The sequence below is a fragment of the Pararge aegeria genome, chromosome 23 (genome assembly GCF_905163445.1).
Source record: "Pararge aegeria chromosome 23, ilParAegt1.1, whole genome shotgun sequence".
In the NCBI taxonomy this organism is placed as follows: domain Eukaryota; kingdom Metazoa; phylum Arthropoda; class Insecta; order Lepidoptera; family Nymphalidae; genus Pararge; species Pararge aegeria.
Window position 1 is genome coordinate 11002605 of NC_053202.1, and position 18673 is coordinate 11021277.

Here is an 18673-nt window from a genome sequence, read left to right on the forward strand (position 1 = left end):
CACTGACGTCTATCATCTGATACTTGACAGCAATAATACAGATCTCAGATAAAGGACCTGTTTTAGCACAGTATTATTGATACGAGATAAGACCAAGATTTTTTTTTTCTTTATTCATAATCATATTGTATTTCACAACACGCAAACGAAAAAAAAAAAGAAGAGACGTTGTACAGCAAAGATTGCAAGTATATTGTGATATACATGATCACTCTGCCGTGCATGCCGTAAGGAAATGGGAAAGGTATATCACGTTACAGCCAGTAAGTCAAAAGAAGTAATCTTAGTTAGGTGATTGGTCTAAAGTCCATTATTACTCTGTGTTACAGTTCTATAGCTGTCACATCAGGCCTTAAAAGACTTGAATCCATAGCCGTAAAAAAAATAAAAAATAAAATAACTGTCACATCGTGACGTGATTGTCAACACTCAACTGTCAACAAATGTCAATGGTAAGAGCAAGGAAATGGAATCATTCGAAAGCCATACCGACGGATGACGAAAAAAATAACAGATTGATTACAAAAGTCACACATTGCCCAGTTTGCCCTAATTGTCCTTTAAACAAACAATTTTGTGAGTGCTAAAGTATACCTCCGCAATAACGGAACGCGCACTGAAAGTACGGTCGTAGTGAGTGAAAATCAAAACAAGTTTTCTGCTTTCGTAAGCAGTGTTAACGATGATTAGCGAGGACAAAGTTGGACAGCCAAGTGCTAGTGCTCTACAACCTGCGGAGGATGAGAATGCGAAGTCCTGCTGGGTTTGCTTCGCTACCGAGGCTGACGATAGATTGGCTGCCTGGGTGCAACCGTGCAAATGTATTGGTACCACTAAGTGGGTAAGTGCGCGTTATCGTTTTCAGAATTATTGACCGGGAATATTACCTCTACAACAAACCAAATACATTTTTTTCCTACTAACACCAGCTTGTGCATTTTTTTCTTTTCTTTATTCTTTCCCATAGGGAGAAGGCAAACTTAAAACTAAGACTCCATTCCATTTTGAGCTAGTCAAAAGGATGATAAGGTAAAAGTAAAGGAAAATTAAACAAATTGAGATTTCAAGAGATATATTTTATTTAAATCTGTAAAGCTTATTAACTGGGCAAATATTATAATACACACAGCTATATCTTAAGGGAATGAAACCTTTTCACATATTTTAAGGTTACAAATTTATTTTATTGCCGAAACTTTCTAGGTAATTCATTCGAATAACATTTGTGCTTGTACCAGGAAGATATAATGAAAAATCCAAATCACATAAATCTTGTGTTTATAAGTTCAAATACAGTTGGCTGTAAACAATGAATAGATTAAGAGGAGGTAAGAGGTGAAAAAGAATTTATTACTTATTTTTTAATTTTGTATGTAACAAAAAAAATGTAAGAGAGTGAGGATTTTTTGCAGCAATTCAGGAGACAAAAATTATATCCTGTGATTATATCGCCTGAAAGGGGACATAATGTGTCCAGTGTCCACCTGCTAAAGCACGGGAACATAGAATAGGAAAAGTTTACCCTGTTTATCATTACAAATGTATTATATTGCTAGCGACAAAGTTCTGAGATTTGATAAATCTGAGAAGATGATTTTTTACCCTTCAACCATAATTCAAATAATTGTCTCCTGCCCATGCTAGCCATGCTATAAAGAAATTGCAGGCAAGGGAATAAAAGTAGATTAATTCATTCGCATTCACACTCGATAAACGCCGTTGGTGTAACATATGAAAGTAAAATTTAATATTGAAAAGAAAGAAAATTACTTCTGTGTATTTATCTAACCTTTGACATAAATTCAATATTAACAATGATAAAGAAATTGTATCAAAGAACAATGCAATTATTCACTATTTAGGCCTACAATGGCAAAGTATGCCACTGAATTTATCAATCATGTCATAATATAACACTTAATTTTGCGAAACTAAGGACTATCATGATAAGAATGTGATTCATAATAATAATAAAGTTTTTAACACATTATTTCTTTGTTGTCTTTGTTTTCATAGGCAAAAGATTTATTTCCTTCATTGAAGTGAAATATGAGATAAATATTTATATTTACAAATGTTTTAATCATGAAAATATAAACATATTATATACAAATTTTATATGATTTACACAAACATTCTGAAACCCATATTGTTTTGGGGTGCCTATTTTGAAATAAATGTTAGTGCAATGGGAATGCACTACAGCCAGAACTTTACAGGCGGAAAAAACCCTCCTGGTGTCTTAGTCGGTACTGAAATGGGCTATCACTTTTGCCATTTTTTTATTTGTCCTTTGTATTAGTACCTCTAGGATATGGCTGTGTTTCTTGCCACATATAACTTGAGTATGTTCAAGGCAAGGGTAAATAGAATAGGCTTTATGTAGGCAAGCGTGCAAAAAAAAAATGTATACTATATGTTGTCTATATATTTCATATGACGAATCAAATAACATGCATTACAAATCTGTGGCAAAAAGATTATCACATTAATGATAAACATGTAGAAATTTGATTACACGTTGCTGTGATACTTTGTACTGAGTAAGTTTCTTTATTCAAGTATATTTATTATTAAAACTTATTTATATTACTGTAATGTACTTACAAATTGTATATAACTACTATGTTTTTTAATGTAATTAAGATATTATAAACAGCCCATTATACACTTGATTTAGAAAAAACATGTCATAAAAGTTATATTATATTTTTGGTTTATATAATGTTTATCTCGAAAGTAAATAGGTTAACAACCATCTGCAAAATAAGAAAGGTAGGAGAAATAATTTAGTGTAACGTTGACGTTGAATGTTATCTAACTGGGAAATGTTTCTTTAATGTTGCAGACAATTACAAATAGACTGGTTCCTACTTTGTCTTCATTGATACAAACTTCTTAGCATTTCATTAATTAACAGTGTGGTTGCCAGGCCTACTGACTGGCAGACTAGGAAGTCAAAGTCAAAGTCAAATATTTCTTTATTCAAATAGGCACATAGATGGCACTTTTGATGCATTGATTGCATACAAAATGTGTACACAGTAGTGAGTAGTGATAACTACATTCGTGAACTTAAAACTAAAGCTCCGTGGGTTCCAAACGCGCCCTGGTCTAAGAAGGAGAACACAACAAACTAAGGGTGTTCTTTCGTTATCACCAGGGTGGTCGAACCCACAGCCTTGGGTGAAAACAGAAAACAGGGTCGCTGCAAGCTGCGTAAATCGGCCGTCAACTCACATAACTCAATTGCTTAAAACTCAATTGCTCATAACTTGGCAGAGATAGAGGAACGAACTAGGAGTCGAACTCGGAGCCTCGAAAGTGAATAAAAGCCCTACCCACTGGGCTATCACCGCTTCATTACTTCCCCGGACGAGATCTGTCACAAAAAGCTTTAGGTACTACTACTGACTTTAGGTACTTTGCAGTGGTGCATCGCGAAGTGTACTGGGATATATCTCATATCGGTGAACTTTGCAAGGGTGCTATACACTGACCTTAATATGCCTGATCAACGCCTTTAAAGTGATTGGACTCCTAACAAAAGATTATCAGAGCCAGACTAATCCTAGTCAACAATGTTCCAAACATTATGAGCTGTTTGCAATAAACAATCAATCATCATACTTTGAGACGTGAGAAAAAAATACATAAAAAACGCTTAAGTTGTTCTTTGTTTAAAAGATATAATATATGCAAAAGGGTTACGACCATCGATTAAAGGTCAACGTTTTATCTTTACTCAATTTAATCATATGCATTATCAAATTTGAAAATTCTTTATTCCTGAATTCTTATTTTTATTCCTTATTATGAAGCGTTCACATCATCATATCGACCTTTTTATTACAAGCCCAATACAGGGCACGGGACCCCTCCCATAATGATAAGGGGTTAAGGCCGTAGTCCACCACGCTGGCCCAGTGCGGATTGGTGGACTCCACACACCTTTGAGAATATGATGTAGAACTCTCAGGCATGCAGGTTTCCTCACTATGTTTTCCTTCACCGTTGAAGGAAAACATCGTGAGCACATAACTTAGAAAAGTTAGAGGTGCGTGCTGGGATTCGAACTCGGCCCCCGAATTTGAAGTCGAGCTGCTACTCATTGCACTAATACCGCTTCCTCCTTTACTCAATATATTGACACTTAGGTATCTCCTTCGAGTAGATCTCTAAGCATTGGAATCAATTAAAATTGAATTACGAAAACTCGGTTTTTTGGTGTTAAGTTACAGTATAATGAGTTGACTCATTAAATAGCTTTTGTGACTAATGAAGTGAAAATGTAACTCAAAATAAAAATGTATCTGCAGCGGTGATAGTCTTGTAGTCCGGACTTCGGCTTCACTTCGGGGCGCCGAGTTCGAATCCCGGCACTCACCTCTAATGGGGCTGGCTGAGAAACAGTGCTGCGCGTTTTAGTATGCAGCTTTACAGAGCCAGCTCCTTTGTCACACATTTTTTTATGGGTACTGAGATGACTACTGAATATTTCTCCCACAGCTTTATCAACTCTCAGAGCACTGTGATAAACGACTAAGACACCGGGAGGTATCTTTGCATCGTTCTAGTCGTCGATAATGCAGTCGTATTTATATCCATCAACTCAATGTCATGAACATAAATGTCTGACAAATATGAATTTATAGTTATCGAAAGTTTAATTATTTACCCACTTTATAAATTTATTGTAACTGACGCACAAGTGGGAATAATATCCAAACAACATGTGTGTAATAATAACGGGGCTAAACTTTAGGAACCGTTCCCTGTAAAGGGCCTGTGTTGGTTGAGAATGATGTGGTTGAGAATGATGTCGTCGAGCCCTGGGGCTCTTCTCATGGTGGGCTTTCGCGCTCGCCCCACTCCCCCGGTGACGCCGTAGCTACCCCTCAGGTGGTTAACGGCAAGTGTCCTTTCGAAAAATGAAAAATAAATAAATAATAAATAAATATACTACGACAATACACACATCGACATTTAGCCCCAAACTAAGCGTAGCTTGTGTTATGGGTACTATGATAGCTGTTTAATATTTTTATGAATATAATACACATAAATACTTATAATATACAGATAAACTTAATGATAGTGATAGTCATGCAGGTTATAATATTTATGTTATATATTTTATTTGTATTTATATGTAATATATTTATATATATATATATATATATATATATATATATATATTTATATATATATATATTTTATTTATATTTATATATTTGTATAATTTTTAAATCTTATTTATTGCACCACCTACCTCTTTTCTATGTTTTTTCCTTTTACGCCATTGGTTGCCTGGAAGAAATCGCTATGTAGCGATAAGGCCACCAAATTGTACTCTCTCGATATGTATTTATATCTTTGTAACTACTTTTTTTTTCTTTGGTGTACAATAAAAGTGTATTCATTCATTAATAAACACACAGACACTGAAAAACAATCATGTACATCACACAAACATTTTCCAGCTATGGGAATCGAACCCACGGCCTAGGACTTAGAAAGCAGGGTCGCTGCCAACTGCGCCAGTCGGCCGTCGAAAATGAAAATGAGAATGATGAATTTCTAATTAAGACATCAATTCTGTATTCTTACTTTACAGGTACACCAAAGCTGCCTCCAGCGGTGGGTGGACGAAAAACAGAGGGGCAACATAAGCAGAAAGGTCCTGTGTCCGCAGTGCAAAGCCGAATACATCGTAGTGTTCCCCTCGATGGGTGCCTTCGTCGCGCTGCTAGATTCCCTTGAGGAGATCACACACAAGATTAGCCCCTTCATAGCGGGTGGGGTGTTGCTGGGCTCTATATACTGGATAGCCATCACCTACGGCGCAGTCACAGTCATGCAGGTTAGAGTTATATTTATCTCTGAATTATATCCCGATAGTTATTGGCCACATTCTTCGCATGCATTTATTACGCTTAAAAGTCGTTGATTGGTTGCTTATTTAGGGCCTAAAGGAATCCCCGGGCGTCTAACAAAGTCAACAGAAGGCGCATGATGTGGTGGTTTTTAGTTTAGGTATACCCCCTTTGGAGGGGGGAGTCCCACATAACCTCCGTCCTGCTCAAGGGTCGGAGGTAGGAATAGAGCTTTTCCACGACGCCAAACAAAAAGGCGTAAAGGAATGACAAGCAAACAGACAAACCCTTTCGGATTTATTAAGGATCTCATTCTAGTCGGAATTCAAGGTCAGCTAAGGTGCTATTCCAAGGCCATGGTAAGCATTTAAACAAGATGGTTTTTTATATGGTGCTTGCTTGAGAAATAGCGAGGCAACATAAGAAAGGCGTACTGTGCACTGCGAAGCCGAGTACAACGTTGCGTTATCCTCGATGCATGCCTTCGTCGCGTTGATAGATTCCCTGGAGGAGATTCCATTCATCTCTTTGAATGATTTCCCACTGGCTGTTACCGGCATTCTTCGTATGCGTTTAGAAAGTATACGAACGTATGCGTGAGATAAAACGTCGTCGATTGGTTTCTCAGTTAGGGCGTAAAGGAAGGACAAGCAAACAGACAAACACTTTTGGATTTAATTAGGATGTCATTCTACTCGGTTGTCAAAGTCAGCTAAGGTGCTCTGCCCAGGCCATGGTGAGCCTTTGAACAAGATGTTGTCATATGCGGTGTGTGCTTGAGAAAAAAAACTTGATTTTCTACTCGGCTCTATACATATACTGATTAGCTATAATATACGGCGTAGTCACAGCAATGTTGGGTAGAGTTCTCTTTGCCCGCGTAAATAACGCACTCCAGGTTTGAATGGTTTGTGTAATATGCATTGGCGTCCCCTTGCTTATACAACTTCTAAAGTGTCAGGAGTAACTTGATTTTTGTTTTGCATGTGATGTAGCCGGTCCATATCTGATTTCATTTAGCTTAAACCAATGTGGTTTACTCAAAATCTATTAGCGTTTTTGTTTCACAGACAAGTCTCAGAGACATTTAATAATGTACTTATAAAGCCTGTTATATAATATAAAAATTGCTTAAAATAATATTTGTCTTAGCGAAGTATGTTAATTTCAATACAGCGTTTAAAATACTTCCAAAAAACACCATTGTTTCGCTCGCCTCGGCAATAAAAGAAACATGGTTAACATTATAACAATAAATGGATTTTTAACAAAGAAATTATCTATCGTTCCGTCTGGTGACATACTTTTTGCATTTATTAGTGTGGTGTACAATTATTTCATATACCTAACTTCACTTACTTCTAAGTTCTATAACATAGTGTGTGTGATGCTAAATCACCAGATTTTACCTATTATTTTACCTATATTGTACGAGTGGCGCAGTGGGCAGCGACCCTGCTTTCTGAGTCCAGGGTTCGATTCCCACAACTGGAAAATGTTTGTGTGATGAACATGAATGTTTTTTAGTGTCTGGGTGTTTATCTGTTTACTATAAGTATTTATGTGTATTATAGTTATCAGCTAACTTAGTACCCATAACACAAGCTACGCTTACTTTGGGGCTAGATGGCGATATTGTCGTAGTATATTTATTTATTTATTTATTATTCACAAAGTCAAACACGTATACTGTACCGTATTAGTGTGTACCTATACATAAAAAGGAATCTATCATACACTTTATTATACAACATAAATAAAGTAATAAAGAACACATTCGACTTAAAAGAAGGGTACATTAGGCGACCTTTAGACCTCATCGCTTAAAAGATGCTCATGTAAACAGGGCGTTATACAAAGCGGCGTTACGTCTGACGCTAAACTTTACTAGCATGTCGAGGTCATTGGTGACGCGAACCCGTAAGGTATTCTTCTAGCAAAAGTCGCTCAACTCGGCTAAAGACAATTTAACTAATTCACAATTTTCTCGTTCATTTTGTCCTCATAAATAATAATAATAATAATAAGTTTTTATTTAAGGCGTAAGCCATGCGCATTTGAAAGAAATACAATTCATTGACATTCAATTCACAAATTGAATTAAATACAATCATAAAAAGAATCAAAAATTCATTATCCAAATTAATATCGCCCAATTATATCGCCACTGACAAGGGATAAAATTAACGTGTCCACCTGCTACAGTACGCGAACATGGAATAGGAGAAGTTTACCCCCGTTTATTATTAAACATATATTATTTGGATATTATTTCCACAGTGCTCTGAGAGTTGATAAAGCTGTGGGAGAAGATACATTCTTATCCTTTCCCGGGGAGATAATTGTCTCCTGCCCATTCTAGCCATGCTGGTGTAGGTAAAAACAATAATAATAAATATAAAATCATATCACCATAGCTCCCGTACAGCAATCTAAAATTGAGCCTTATTTTAGGGATGGTCTTGTTCGTCGTTAGTAAAAACGGGCATTAGAGTCATTGAACCTACCTATATCATTATTTAGATGCTAATTTCTATGTTTGTATTTTATACTTATATAGTATTTATGGTGGCAGTGTGAATTGGTTTAAGCGATTTGAGAATTTATAATTTTTAAGATGTGCTTGCCCATTCGAAAGGTCATCGTCCGACTTCCTACTCATCCAAATCAAAATCAAAAAAATATAAAATGAAAATTTCTTTTCATTCTTCTTTACAATATATAAGGTTACATGACTATACATATTAAGATTTCAATAACATAAACAAAAAAATGTGAACCGTCACGGGACGCCTGGCAGATGTGAAACGACGAAATTATTTTATACAAGCAATAATAGGCACAAAAGTACAGATTATGACAGGAACTAAATATGACATGATAAAAAAATACAATATTACGAATAGTCTCCAGAAAATGTTGACTGTTTATTTAATATACTTACATTTTTTTTTACATACAAAATGTTTTAATTCAAAAATTTCTTTAAAAAGGTGACACGGCATTATTTTTATCAACGTGTAGTAGGTACATATATTCTATCATACAGTGTGGCGATGCGTCGCCACGGCCTGTGTCGCCACGCCAAAAATCAGGTTTACCCTCCGCCTATCGATGTTTCACATCAAAAAGAAATATAAATTATAAAAATTATTCTGAATTGCATTAGATTAGTAATTATTAACTGGTAAGATATTTCTTCTCGTAAGTAGATTTGGAGATTTCTTAAAGATTTGAAGAAATCCGAATCTTATACATATAAAGCTGAAGAGTTTGTTTGTTTGTTTACTTGAACGCGGTGATCTCTGGAACTACTGATCTGATTTGAAAAATTATTTCGATGTTGGATAGCCCATTTGTCGAGGATGGTTAAAGGCTATTTATCATCACGCTAAGACCAAAAAGGGGCATAGCGCCAATGAAAAATGTTTTGAAAATCGAGTTTTTTTGTTCCTTTTTAGAACATCGTTCGATGATACCATGTATGATAAAATTGTTCCCCTTTAAAAGGTCTTCAGGTATCCCAAAACGCAATTTGCGTGTGTTAGAAAATAGGGAATTACAGCAATTAATCTATCATAAACCCGATGAATGTATTAAATATATCGTCAAACCATAGTTTGTATACTCATCGATAGTATATTTATAATGCTTTGAATATACTCTCAATGAGTATACAAACTATGGTTTGTTGATATATTCAGTTTATAATAATCGGGATTATGATAGATAAAGTGCTGTAATTCCCTATTTCCTAATACGTGCATAAAAATGAAAAATAACCTCTGGTTTCCAGGTAGTTGGTCACAGAGAAGGGCTAGAAATGATGGAGTCGGCGGATCCCCTAGTACTTCTGGTGCTGCTGCCCACCATCCCGGTCACGCTGATCAGCGCCAAGATGTACAACTGGGAGGACTCCGTGCTGCTGTTCCTAAGAAAGTACTGCGCGAAGATTCCCGCCTTAGCCTACATACTGCCGTTCGGCAAGTAAGTGTTTTTCATATAAATTGCGGCCGATTGGCACAGTGGTCAGCGTCCGTGCTTTCTGAGTCAATGCTGTGGGTTTGTTTCCCACAGATGGAAAATGATTGTGCCAAGAATCAAATCAAAAGACACTTTATTGTACACCATATACAAAGCCTTAAAAAAACACACTTGAAATAAATAAATAAATATACTACGACAATACGCCTATTGTACAATTACTTTAGCGCAGCGGGCAGCGACCCTACTTTCTGGGTCTAAGACCGTGGGTTCGATTCCCACAACTGGAACAATGTTTGTTTTATGAAAATGAATGAATTTCAGTGTCTGGGTGTTTATATATTATATTCATTAAAATATTGATCAGTCATCTTAGTACCCATAACACAAGCTACGCTTACTTTGGGGCTAGATGGCTGTGTGTGTATTGTCGTAGTATATTTAAATTTATATTTCACTAGCGTACCCAGCCTGCTTCGCCGGGCTAGATTTAGCTTTATTTTATTGAAACAATAAACTTACATCATTAAATTTTTAATTTAAGTCTCATAATATATTAAATCATTTATTTCTCTCCGTATTCACTCTCTTCTATTCTCTTCTCGACCGGGTGAAGATCATTATCTGCACCCATGTACACCCAACAATAGAATATCATCATTGTAAATAAAAGCTGTATTTGACAGTTTGCCAGTTCAAAAATAGGAGTGCTCCGATCGTCACCAAACTTTACAAGATTACTCGGTCCAGCCGTTTCGGAGCCTATACGGAACACACCCACACACTTTCTCTTTTATATATATAGATATATTTATGTCTTTCAGCGTGGAAGGCGACAGGGGTGCCATAGTAACGGGGCAGCATAGTCACACTCACCAAAGCAGCTCGTCACATCTGTCGCCAACCAGGATATTCTGCTCAGCGCTTCTCCTACCGACTATATCAACTATTATCGGCAAAATATTCTTTCGCTCCGTACAGAATAATCTGCACAGGACAATACTGGGCGGTCTCACGTACATAACAATTAAAGGGGCACTAAAAATATACCACAAACAAATGCTGTACATCAGGCATTCGAGCAGAAAGATTCTCGATTACACAGAGTCGAATTTGAAACTGTATAGGAACAACATTAGCAGCACAACCGACACCGTATCTAATACTAATGACTCGGAACAGGTGATATAGCGTTCGCCTAAGTTAAACTGTGATTGTGTGATAGAAGCGAAACTTCTTTGGTATATTCTCCTCATACGCTCGTAACAATTATGAACCTAGTCGACATTGGGTTACAGCGACAAAGCTTTCAGCGTTGATATGTGAAGCATTCGCAAGTTGGGATGTTTCGCTCTTCAAATAAGAAATCATTGCAATAACACCGAAAAAAAGTTGCAAGTGTCAAATTTGACATCTAGTGACAACCAAACGTCATTTGAATATTTTGGTTTACATCCGGCAATTTTTTTTTCGCAAACAAAATTGGCCACGCATTTATCCGTAAACTCCTATTTTTTCTTTCTTGTGAAAAATCACTTCATTACATTTTAGTATAAAATACGCTTTGAAAATAACACATTAAGGGAGAAAATCTCTTATTGTTTAATTTGTTTTTATTTATTTTAACGTTTTTTCCTTCTATCTTTAAAACATATTTTACACAAAAAAAAAAAATTGTTTAGTGTACATGTTTTTTCATTAGTTATCTTATATAAGACAAGTAATACAAAACGAGTTTACATAATCGACTGGCATCGATACAAATAAGTGTTATAAGACCAATATGCATGCCACTGGCTGTAATAGGCCGGTAATGGGTTGATATGCTCATGATGAAGAGATTCCCCGGCTAAGTTTGTTGTGGGCTCTTCTTAGACCAGGGCGCGTTTGGTGCCCACCAAGCTTTAATTTTACTATAATGGTAGCATATACGAGTATGCTTAAACGCTTCTTAAGTGGTTGATCAACATGTTGAAACATTTGTTTTAAACTTGAATTTGCATCTGATTATGTATTATGATATGATTCCTAGGGTTCTTTTGGACCTACCAATAAACAATTTTAAACAATGTGTTAAAACATATTTATGAGAGATATAATAGATTCTAAAATAAAAAAAAAAAATAAAAAAAAAAAAAAAAATATCGTCTTATGTATTCTTCATACTAAAATATTCAAACTCCTCCAACGGATTATCTTGACCCAATGCCACGTTTGTTAACTAGAAAAATATATAGGTGATCCAAACAAATAACTAAGTATGTAAAGATTCTCATTAGTCCTTGACGCTTTATTCCTCCCCTCCCGGCCCGCAATTCCCCCCTTCGATCGCTCTAAGGTCACCGCCTATTGAATCCATATTAATATTATAAATGCGAAATTGTACCCGTTTGTATAATTGTAATCAGTTCAGGTGTTGATCCAAACATAGGTACCTATGTTTGATGATACTTAGCACCGGTATATAGCTTGCATTCTGGAGATGGCCATACAATACTCTTATTTCAGTAAATCATTTTTCCAATACAGGTTAGCCCTTGACTGCAATCAAAATTCAAAAAATTCAAAAATTCTAAATTCATTTATTTCAAGTAGGCCTAATAAGCACTTTTGAAACGTCAAGTCTCACTGTGTGTAGTGACTCTACCACCGGTTCGGAAGGCAGATTCTACCGAGAAGAAGCCGGCAAGAAACTCAGCAGTTGCTCTTTTCCAACATTAAAAATTTACATTTTACATTTCAAATTTCTATCTTGTGAGAGATGAAAGCGAAGCCGGATGCTTCCAAGCAACCTTGTCATTAAGAAATTCGTCAATTGTATAATAACCTCGCTGTAATAAATGTGTTTTAACATTCAAAATTACCTTAGGAATCATATTATAAAGCGTAAGCGTATAAGCGTAAGGATACTTATTTCTTTAAATTTTTCACGGAGGGATTCACATGATTTAAATTTAAATTTATATATTGACCGTACAGCGCTTCTCACCTGGTAGTAAGTGATGATGCAGTCTAAGGTGGTAGCGGGCTAACCTGTTAGGGAGTATGGTAGTCATACCCCAAATCTATGCGAAATCGCACCGGAACACTTAATTTGGTAGTAACTAGCCACAGCCAAAGCCTCCAGACCAGATCAGAAAATTCCGAAATTATAAAGTCCCATATTGCTCCTGCCGGGAATCGATCCCGGGAGCTCCTACTTGAATTCACAGCGCGCACCGTTGCGCCAGGGAGGTCATCAAAAAGAGATGCTCCATAAAAATAATAAGTATAAAAATAAACTCCTTTGTGCCCTGACGCTTTATTCTTCCCCTCCCGACCCGCATTTCCCCGCTGTCGCCCTACAATCGCTCTAGGGTCACCATCTATTAAATCTACATTAATAGTATAGATGTGAAATTGTACCCGTTTCTTTTAATAATATTTGGGGCAACCCCTAGACCGATATTGATGAAACTAACCACATATATAGCTTGTATTGTTGATACTCTATCCCAGGCAAGCACCAGCGAAATATTTTGGGTGATTTAAAATAATAACATACAGAAGCTGTTGTAGCATTTATATTATTACCTAATTCGTTCGAAACTCTGTGAGACATGAGTGCCTAAATAACTTAACTAGGTAGGTAGGTTAGGCTTATAAACGACGCCGCGCCATAATGCGAAGATACTGGCCCCACCTTTTCAGGTTTGTCATGGATTCAATATTTTCGAATTATTTTCCGTCTTAGTAACTATTCCCTGGTACCAAAGAAGTTTGACTTCTAATTATACGTACGTTCACTTGGTTATATACCTGTTGATGGCAGAGCGAAAATATTGTGTTTAATAAGGTTTTTTACAAATCCCTTTACTCTTAAATGTAAGTTAGGGCGTGAAGGGAAGAGAAATAAAACAAACGATCACGCTTTCGCATTTATAACATAAGTAAGGACAAAGAGTGTGTAACCGCCATAAAAACCCATTCTACGACTGCAACTTCGGCTGTTGCGCAATATTTCTTTCATATTTCTTTCATATTTATAAGAAAACTATTATTATCACTAGCTGCGCCACGCGGTTTTATATATTCTTAGTTGGGTTAGGACGCTTTTTGGTTAGCAGATGAACAAAGTGGAAAGCTATTTTCTTTAAACACATCTCTAGAAATACGAGGGAGACTTTAAAAATCCTTTTTGCATTTGGTAGCACATTACTTCAAAAAGGTTACAAGCTTTTAAACACCGTGCTACGATCGAATAGGTAACAAACAAACAGACAAACAGGCTTTTTCTGGTAAACGGAGCATTAGTAGTCTTAAGTAATTTTGCATGGTATTGTTTCAAACTCCGTCTAAACAGGTATATAATGAAGTAACTTTTTGCCAAGAAACTTGTATAAATAAGTAAGGATGGCCGCAACATTGGTTGCTATCTCAGGAGCAACTTATCGATTGTTGATGCGACCTACTTGGTTAAAATAACTCATTCCCTGAAGTGACTAATCGATGGGCCAAGCAACCTTCCGCTCGCAGCGTGTTCCGGTGTAATGAACGATGTGATAAATAAAAGTCACAGAATTTCACAATATTTTTAATGCTTAGTGCGATTTTGCTGATTTTGAATTATCATCAATACTAAAAATATCAAACATTTTTGTAACTTAGGAAAGAAAAATAGTTAGTTTGGGTTCTATCGACGCCAAAAAGCAAAAGAGAGAGTGGCTGACAGTTACTCTCTTTCATTAATTTATAACTACGAGGGTTCGAAAAGTGCTGAACTTCTTGTTTATGTAATGTGTGTAAATAATTACCAACAAAATAGCAGCGGTAAATATTTTGTATGGAAATAACTTATAACGCTTTGGGAAAATCTTCTCAATAACTGTAAAAAAAAGGAGTATGAAGGTTGAAAAGAACCTTAATATTCAACACTGGCTTGAAAACTTAGACGCAAACATAATAACATGTTGCAGCAACTAGTTGCTCTGGGTATAGAAACCAATGTGCGACCAGCCTAAGAGCTAAACTAGTATGTGCTAGTACACAAGTATGTGATATGTAATCGACTGTTTATTTTTGTATTTAAAATGTTTTTTTAAAGGTACGAATATGTATTTTTTAGCGGTTATCGCGCTAAAAGAATATGATGGTTATATTTTTTTATATATGGCAAGCAACTTGGTTTAATTATTCATTATGGCAACTTTTAGCAATAAATCTGAAAAATACTTCTATAATGAACGTTTATTTTATTTCTCTAACCTACTCGTAAGGTCATTTCAAGGTTATCAAAAAATAAATCACATCCAACCAAAATAGTATAACAACTTACAACCTTCTTGCGCTACTTGTGCAAGCTACCGGCTCATGCTACTGGCGTAAGCTACTGGCTCAAGCTACTGGGGTAAGCTACTGGCTCAAGCTTCCGGCTCAAGCTACTGGCTGTAGCTACTAGGGTAAGCTACTGGTGCAAGTTATTTGCACGAGCTACTGGCGCTAGCTACTGGTACAAGCTCACTGGGGCAACTACTGGCACAAGCTACTGGTACAAGCTGCTGGCGTAAGTTACTGGTACAAGCTACTTGCACAAGCTACTTGCAAATGCTACTGGTGCAAGCTACTGGCACAAGCTACTTTCACCACCTATTGGCGCCCGCTACTGGAGTAAGCTACTTTCACAAGCTACTGGCGCACGCTACTGGAGTAAGTTACTGGCGCAAGCTACTGGGGTAAGCTACCGGGGTAAGCCACTGGCGCAAGCTAGTAGCTCAAACTACTTGGGCAAGCTACTGGTACAAGCTACTTTCACAAGCTACTGGCGCAAGCTACTGGAGTAAGCTACTGGCGCATGCTACTTGGGTTAGCTACTGGGGCACGCTACTGGCGCAACTAAGTAACGCAAGCAACTGGTACTAGCTACTGGCGCAAGCTATTGGAGTAAGCTACTGGCGCAAGCTACTGGGGTAAGCTACTGGAGCAAGCTACTGGCTCAAGCTACTGGGGCAAGCTACTGGCGCAACTGACTAGCGCATGCTACTGGTACGAGCTACCGGCGCAAGCTACTGGTACAAGCTACTCGTACAAGCTACTAGCGCAAGCTAACTGGTGCAAGCTACTGGCGTAAGCTACTGGTACAAGCTAACTGGTGAAAGTTACTGGCTCAAGCTACTGGCGCAAGCCGCTGGCACAAGCTACTTGTCAAAGCTACTGGCGCAACTAACTAGCGCATGCTACTGGTACGAGCTACTGGCGCATGCTACTGGTACAAGCTACTTGCACAAGCTACTGGCACAAGCTACTGGAGTAAGCAACTGGTGCAAGCTACTGGGGTAAGCTACTGGCGCAAGCTACTGGCTCAAGCTACTTGCTCAAGCTACTGGCTCAAGCTACTGGCTCAAGCTACTGGGGCAAGCTACTGGCGCAACTAACTAGCGCATGCTACTGGTACTAGCTACTGGTGCGAGCTACTTGGACAAGCTACTTGCACACAAGCTACTGGCTCAAGTTTCTGGGGTAAGCTACTGGTGCAAGCTACTTGCACAAGCTACTGGCGCAAGCTACTGGCTCAATCTACTGACTCAAACAACTGGCGCAACTAACTGGCGCAAGCTACCGGTACGAGCTACTTGCACAAGCTACTGGCGCAAGGTACTAGCTCAAGCTAATGGCTTTAGCTACTCGCGCATGCTACTGATACAAGATAGACGAGATTTTTGCAGTGGGAGGAAACGCTTACGCGTTAGCGTAATTACGTGGTCCCGCTCGCGCTCGCACTTGCATTTTTTCGTAACTTAAAATCACGTAGTTTTCCAATGAATAGTCATGGGAAATCTATACATAACTATATAAATAAGGCACAAGGCCAGACGCTACACGTTTATTGTTTACTGTTATTAGGTACACAAAACAGGTAATAACTAAAAGTAAATCTAAATATAAGTAATAACAAGTTTTGTTCTAAGTTACAACCCAAAGTATGTGTACACAACTTGGAATTAAATTAAACAGTAAGTAAAAATAAATTTAAAGTTGAAACAAAAAAGAAACACTTAAAAAATAATATATATATGATTTCTCTAAAGATTATGTGGAATAATGCTTAATAATTTGATTTTTAAAAATATTTATCCTTTTGTTAAAAATGACAATATTACGATTACTTGATACTAAATCATTATAAAGGCGGCACATGCGAACGATGGGATTGTGAAAGGAACTCGTAGCTAGGGTACACTTGGAAAGCCCGTGCTTCTCACATAGGCAGCTATACATGGCATATATTCGCGTGTGTCCTATGCTCGAAATTTACGTATCGTAGTAAATGGAAAACACAACATTGTTGTGTACAAAAGTGTTCCGAAATAGTGCACTGTTCTATATTCATGATCTGTGGTCCTATTCCTTCTGGCAAAGTTTTTCAAATCACCACGCGAGCGAAGCCGCCGGTAAAAGCTAGTACTAAAATACAGCTTACTTATCAGGGTTGACTGCCAATTTGACTGCACTACGTGGTGATTATGGACAAGCCCTAGTTGAGAAAGACTTGCACTGTTACAGGCTATTTATGTAATGATGTTGATGACACTTATAAAAATTATATGGCATAGTTTTTCATCTCTTGATTGATTTTATTTTTGAACTTTAATTGTTGCATCAACCCGTTGGCGTCTTTTCTAACGTCAAAGGTTATCTGGAAAGTATCGCTTTAGCGATAAGACCGTCTTTGTACACCCTATTTTGTATTCTGAGTTTCAAAATTCAAAATCTATTTATTTCAAGTAGGCCCAGTTTATAAGCACATTTGAAACGTCAAGTCAGCCTGTTTGTGGTGACTCTACCACCGGTTCGGAAGGCAGATTTCACCGAGAAGAGCCGGAAAGAAACTTAGCATACCTATTGCTCTGTTTTTAGTTCATTTTACAGTTTACAATCTTTGAAATTCTTTCCTTTTTTCTTTCTTTGGAGAGATGAGAGTGGAGCCTGCTTACAAGTTGCCTTGTCGTTAAGAAATTCATCAATCGTATAGTAACCACGATTTATTAAATGTTAAACACATTGTGTGTGTTTAAACTTACAAACAGAGTGTTTAAACGTATGCATTGTCTGGTCTAAAATTACCTTGGGAATCATATTTTAAAAGCATATACTCAATCCCCCAAACGACTTTTGCACCTTTCGCAAGCGATATGTATATATCTTATGTCCATATTGTTTGACGGCCCATTGGCGCAGTTTGCAGCGACCCTGCTTTCTCAGTCAAAGGCCGTGGGTTCGATTCCCACGACTGGAAAATGTTTGTGTGATGAACAAGAATGTTTTTCAGTGTCTGGGTGTTTATCTGTCTATAAGTATTTTATGTATATTATTCATAAAAATATTCATCAGTCATCGTTGTACCCATAACACAAGCTACGCTTACTTTGGGGCTAAATGACGATGTGTGTATTGTCGTAGTATATTTATTTAATTATTTCGAGTAAGGCTTGTTTATCATTTCATACACGTGTTTACTTTGTATAAAGTTTGTGAGTGCAATAAAGTTTTCAAACAAAAAAACGGGACACGGTCCTGCACAGTGCTAATCGCAATATTGTAATCGCGACAATCATTAACCTTACAATGATTATCTGATTCATTACCACAAAGAAACCCTTTATCTATGATAATGATAAAGTGTATAAAGTCGTCGAACAACACTCTTAGGAGTTCACATAACACTCTCGTCAATCGTGTGATACGATCTATATATATATATATAATAAAATAATAAATAAAAAAGCCTTTTATTTCTTCATACATTTACATAGTTTCATATTTATCCTTAATTTTAA

At 37.0% G+C, this 18673-nt stretch overlaps 1 protein-coding gene across 1 annotated transcript; it reads left to right on the forward strand.

Moving 5' to 3' along the window:
* The first annotated feature begins 451 nt into the window (after nt 1–451).
* LOC120634358 (E3 ubiquitin-protein ligase MARCHF5) lies at nt 452–11947 on the forward strand. Its single transcript, XM_039904871.1, has 4 exons — nt 452–841; nt 5618–5863; nt 9673–9863; nt 10685–11947. Exons 1-4 carry the CDS (start codon nt 683–685, stop codon nt 11049–11051), a joined length of 963 nt encoding a protein of 320 aa, XP_039760805.1. The 5' UTR covers nt 452–682; the 3' UTR covers nt 11052–11947.
* Nucleotides 11948–18673: the final 6726 nt, after the last annotated feature.

Excerpts from the sequence above, each read along its gene's own strand:
- LOC120634358 (XM_039904871.1), top strand. The coding sequence starts at position 683 with ATGATTAGCGAGGACAAAGTTGGACAGCCAAGTGCTAGTGCTCTACAA. Across the intron at positions 842-5,617 it reads GTATTGGTACCACTAAGTGG|GTACACCAAAGCTGCCTCCA; the intron begins GTAAGTGCGCGT and ends CTTACTTTACAG. Across the intron at positions 5,864-9,672 it reads GCGCAGTCACAGTCATGCAG|GTAGTTGGTCACAGAGAAGG; the intron begins GTTAGAGTTATA and ends TCTGGTTTCCAG.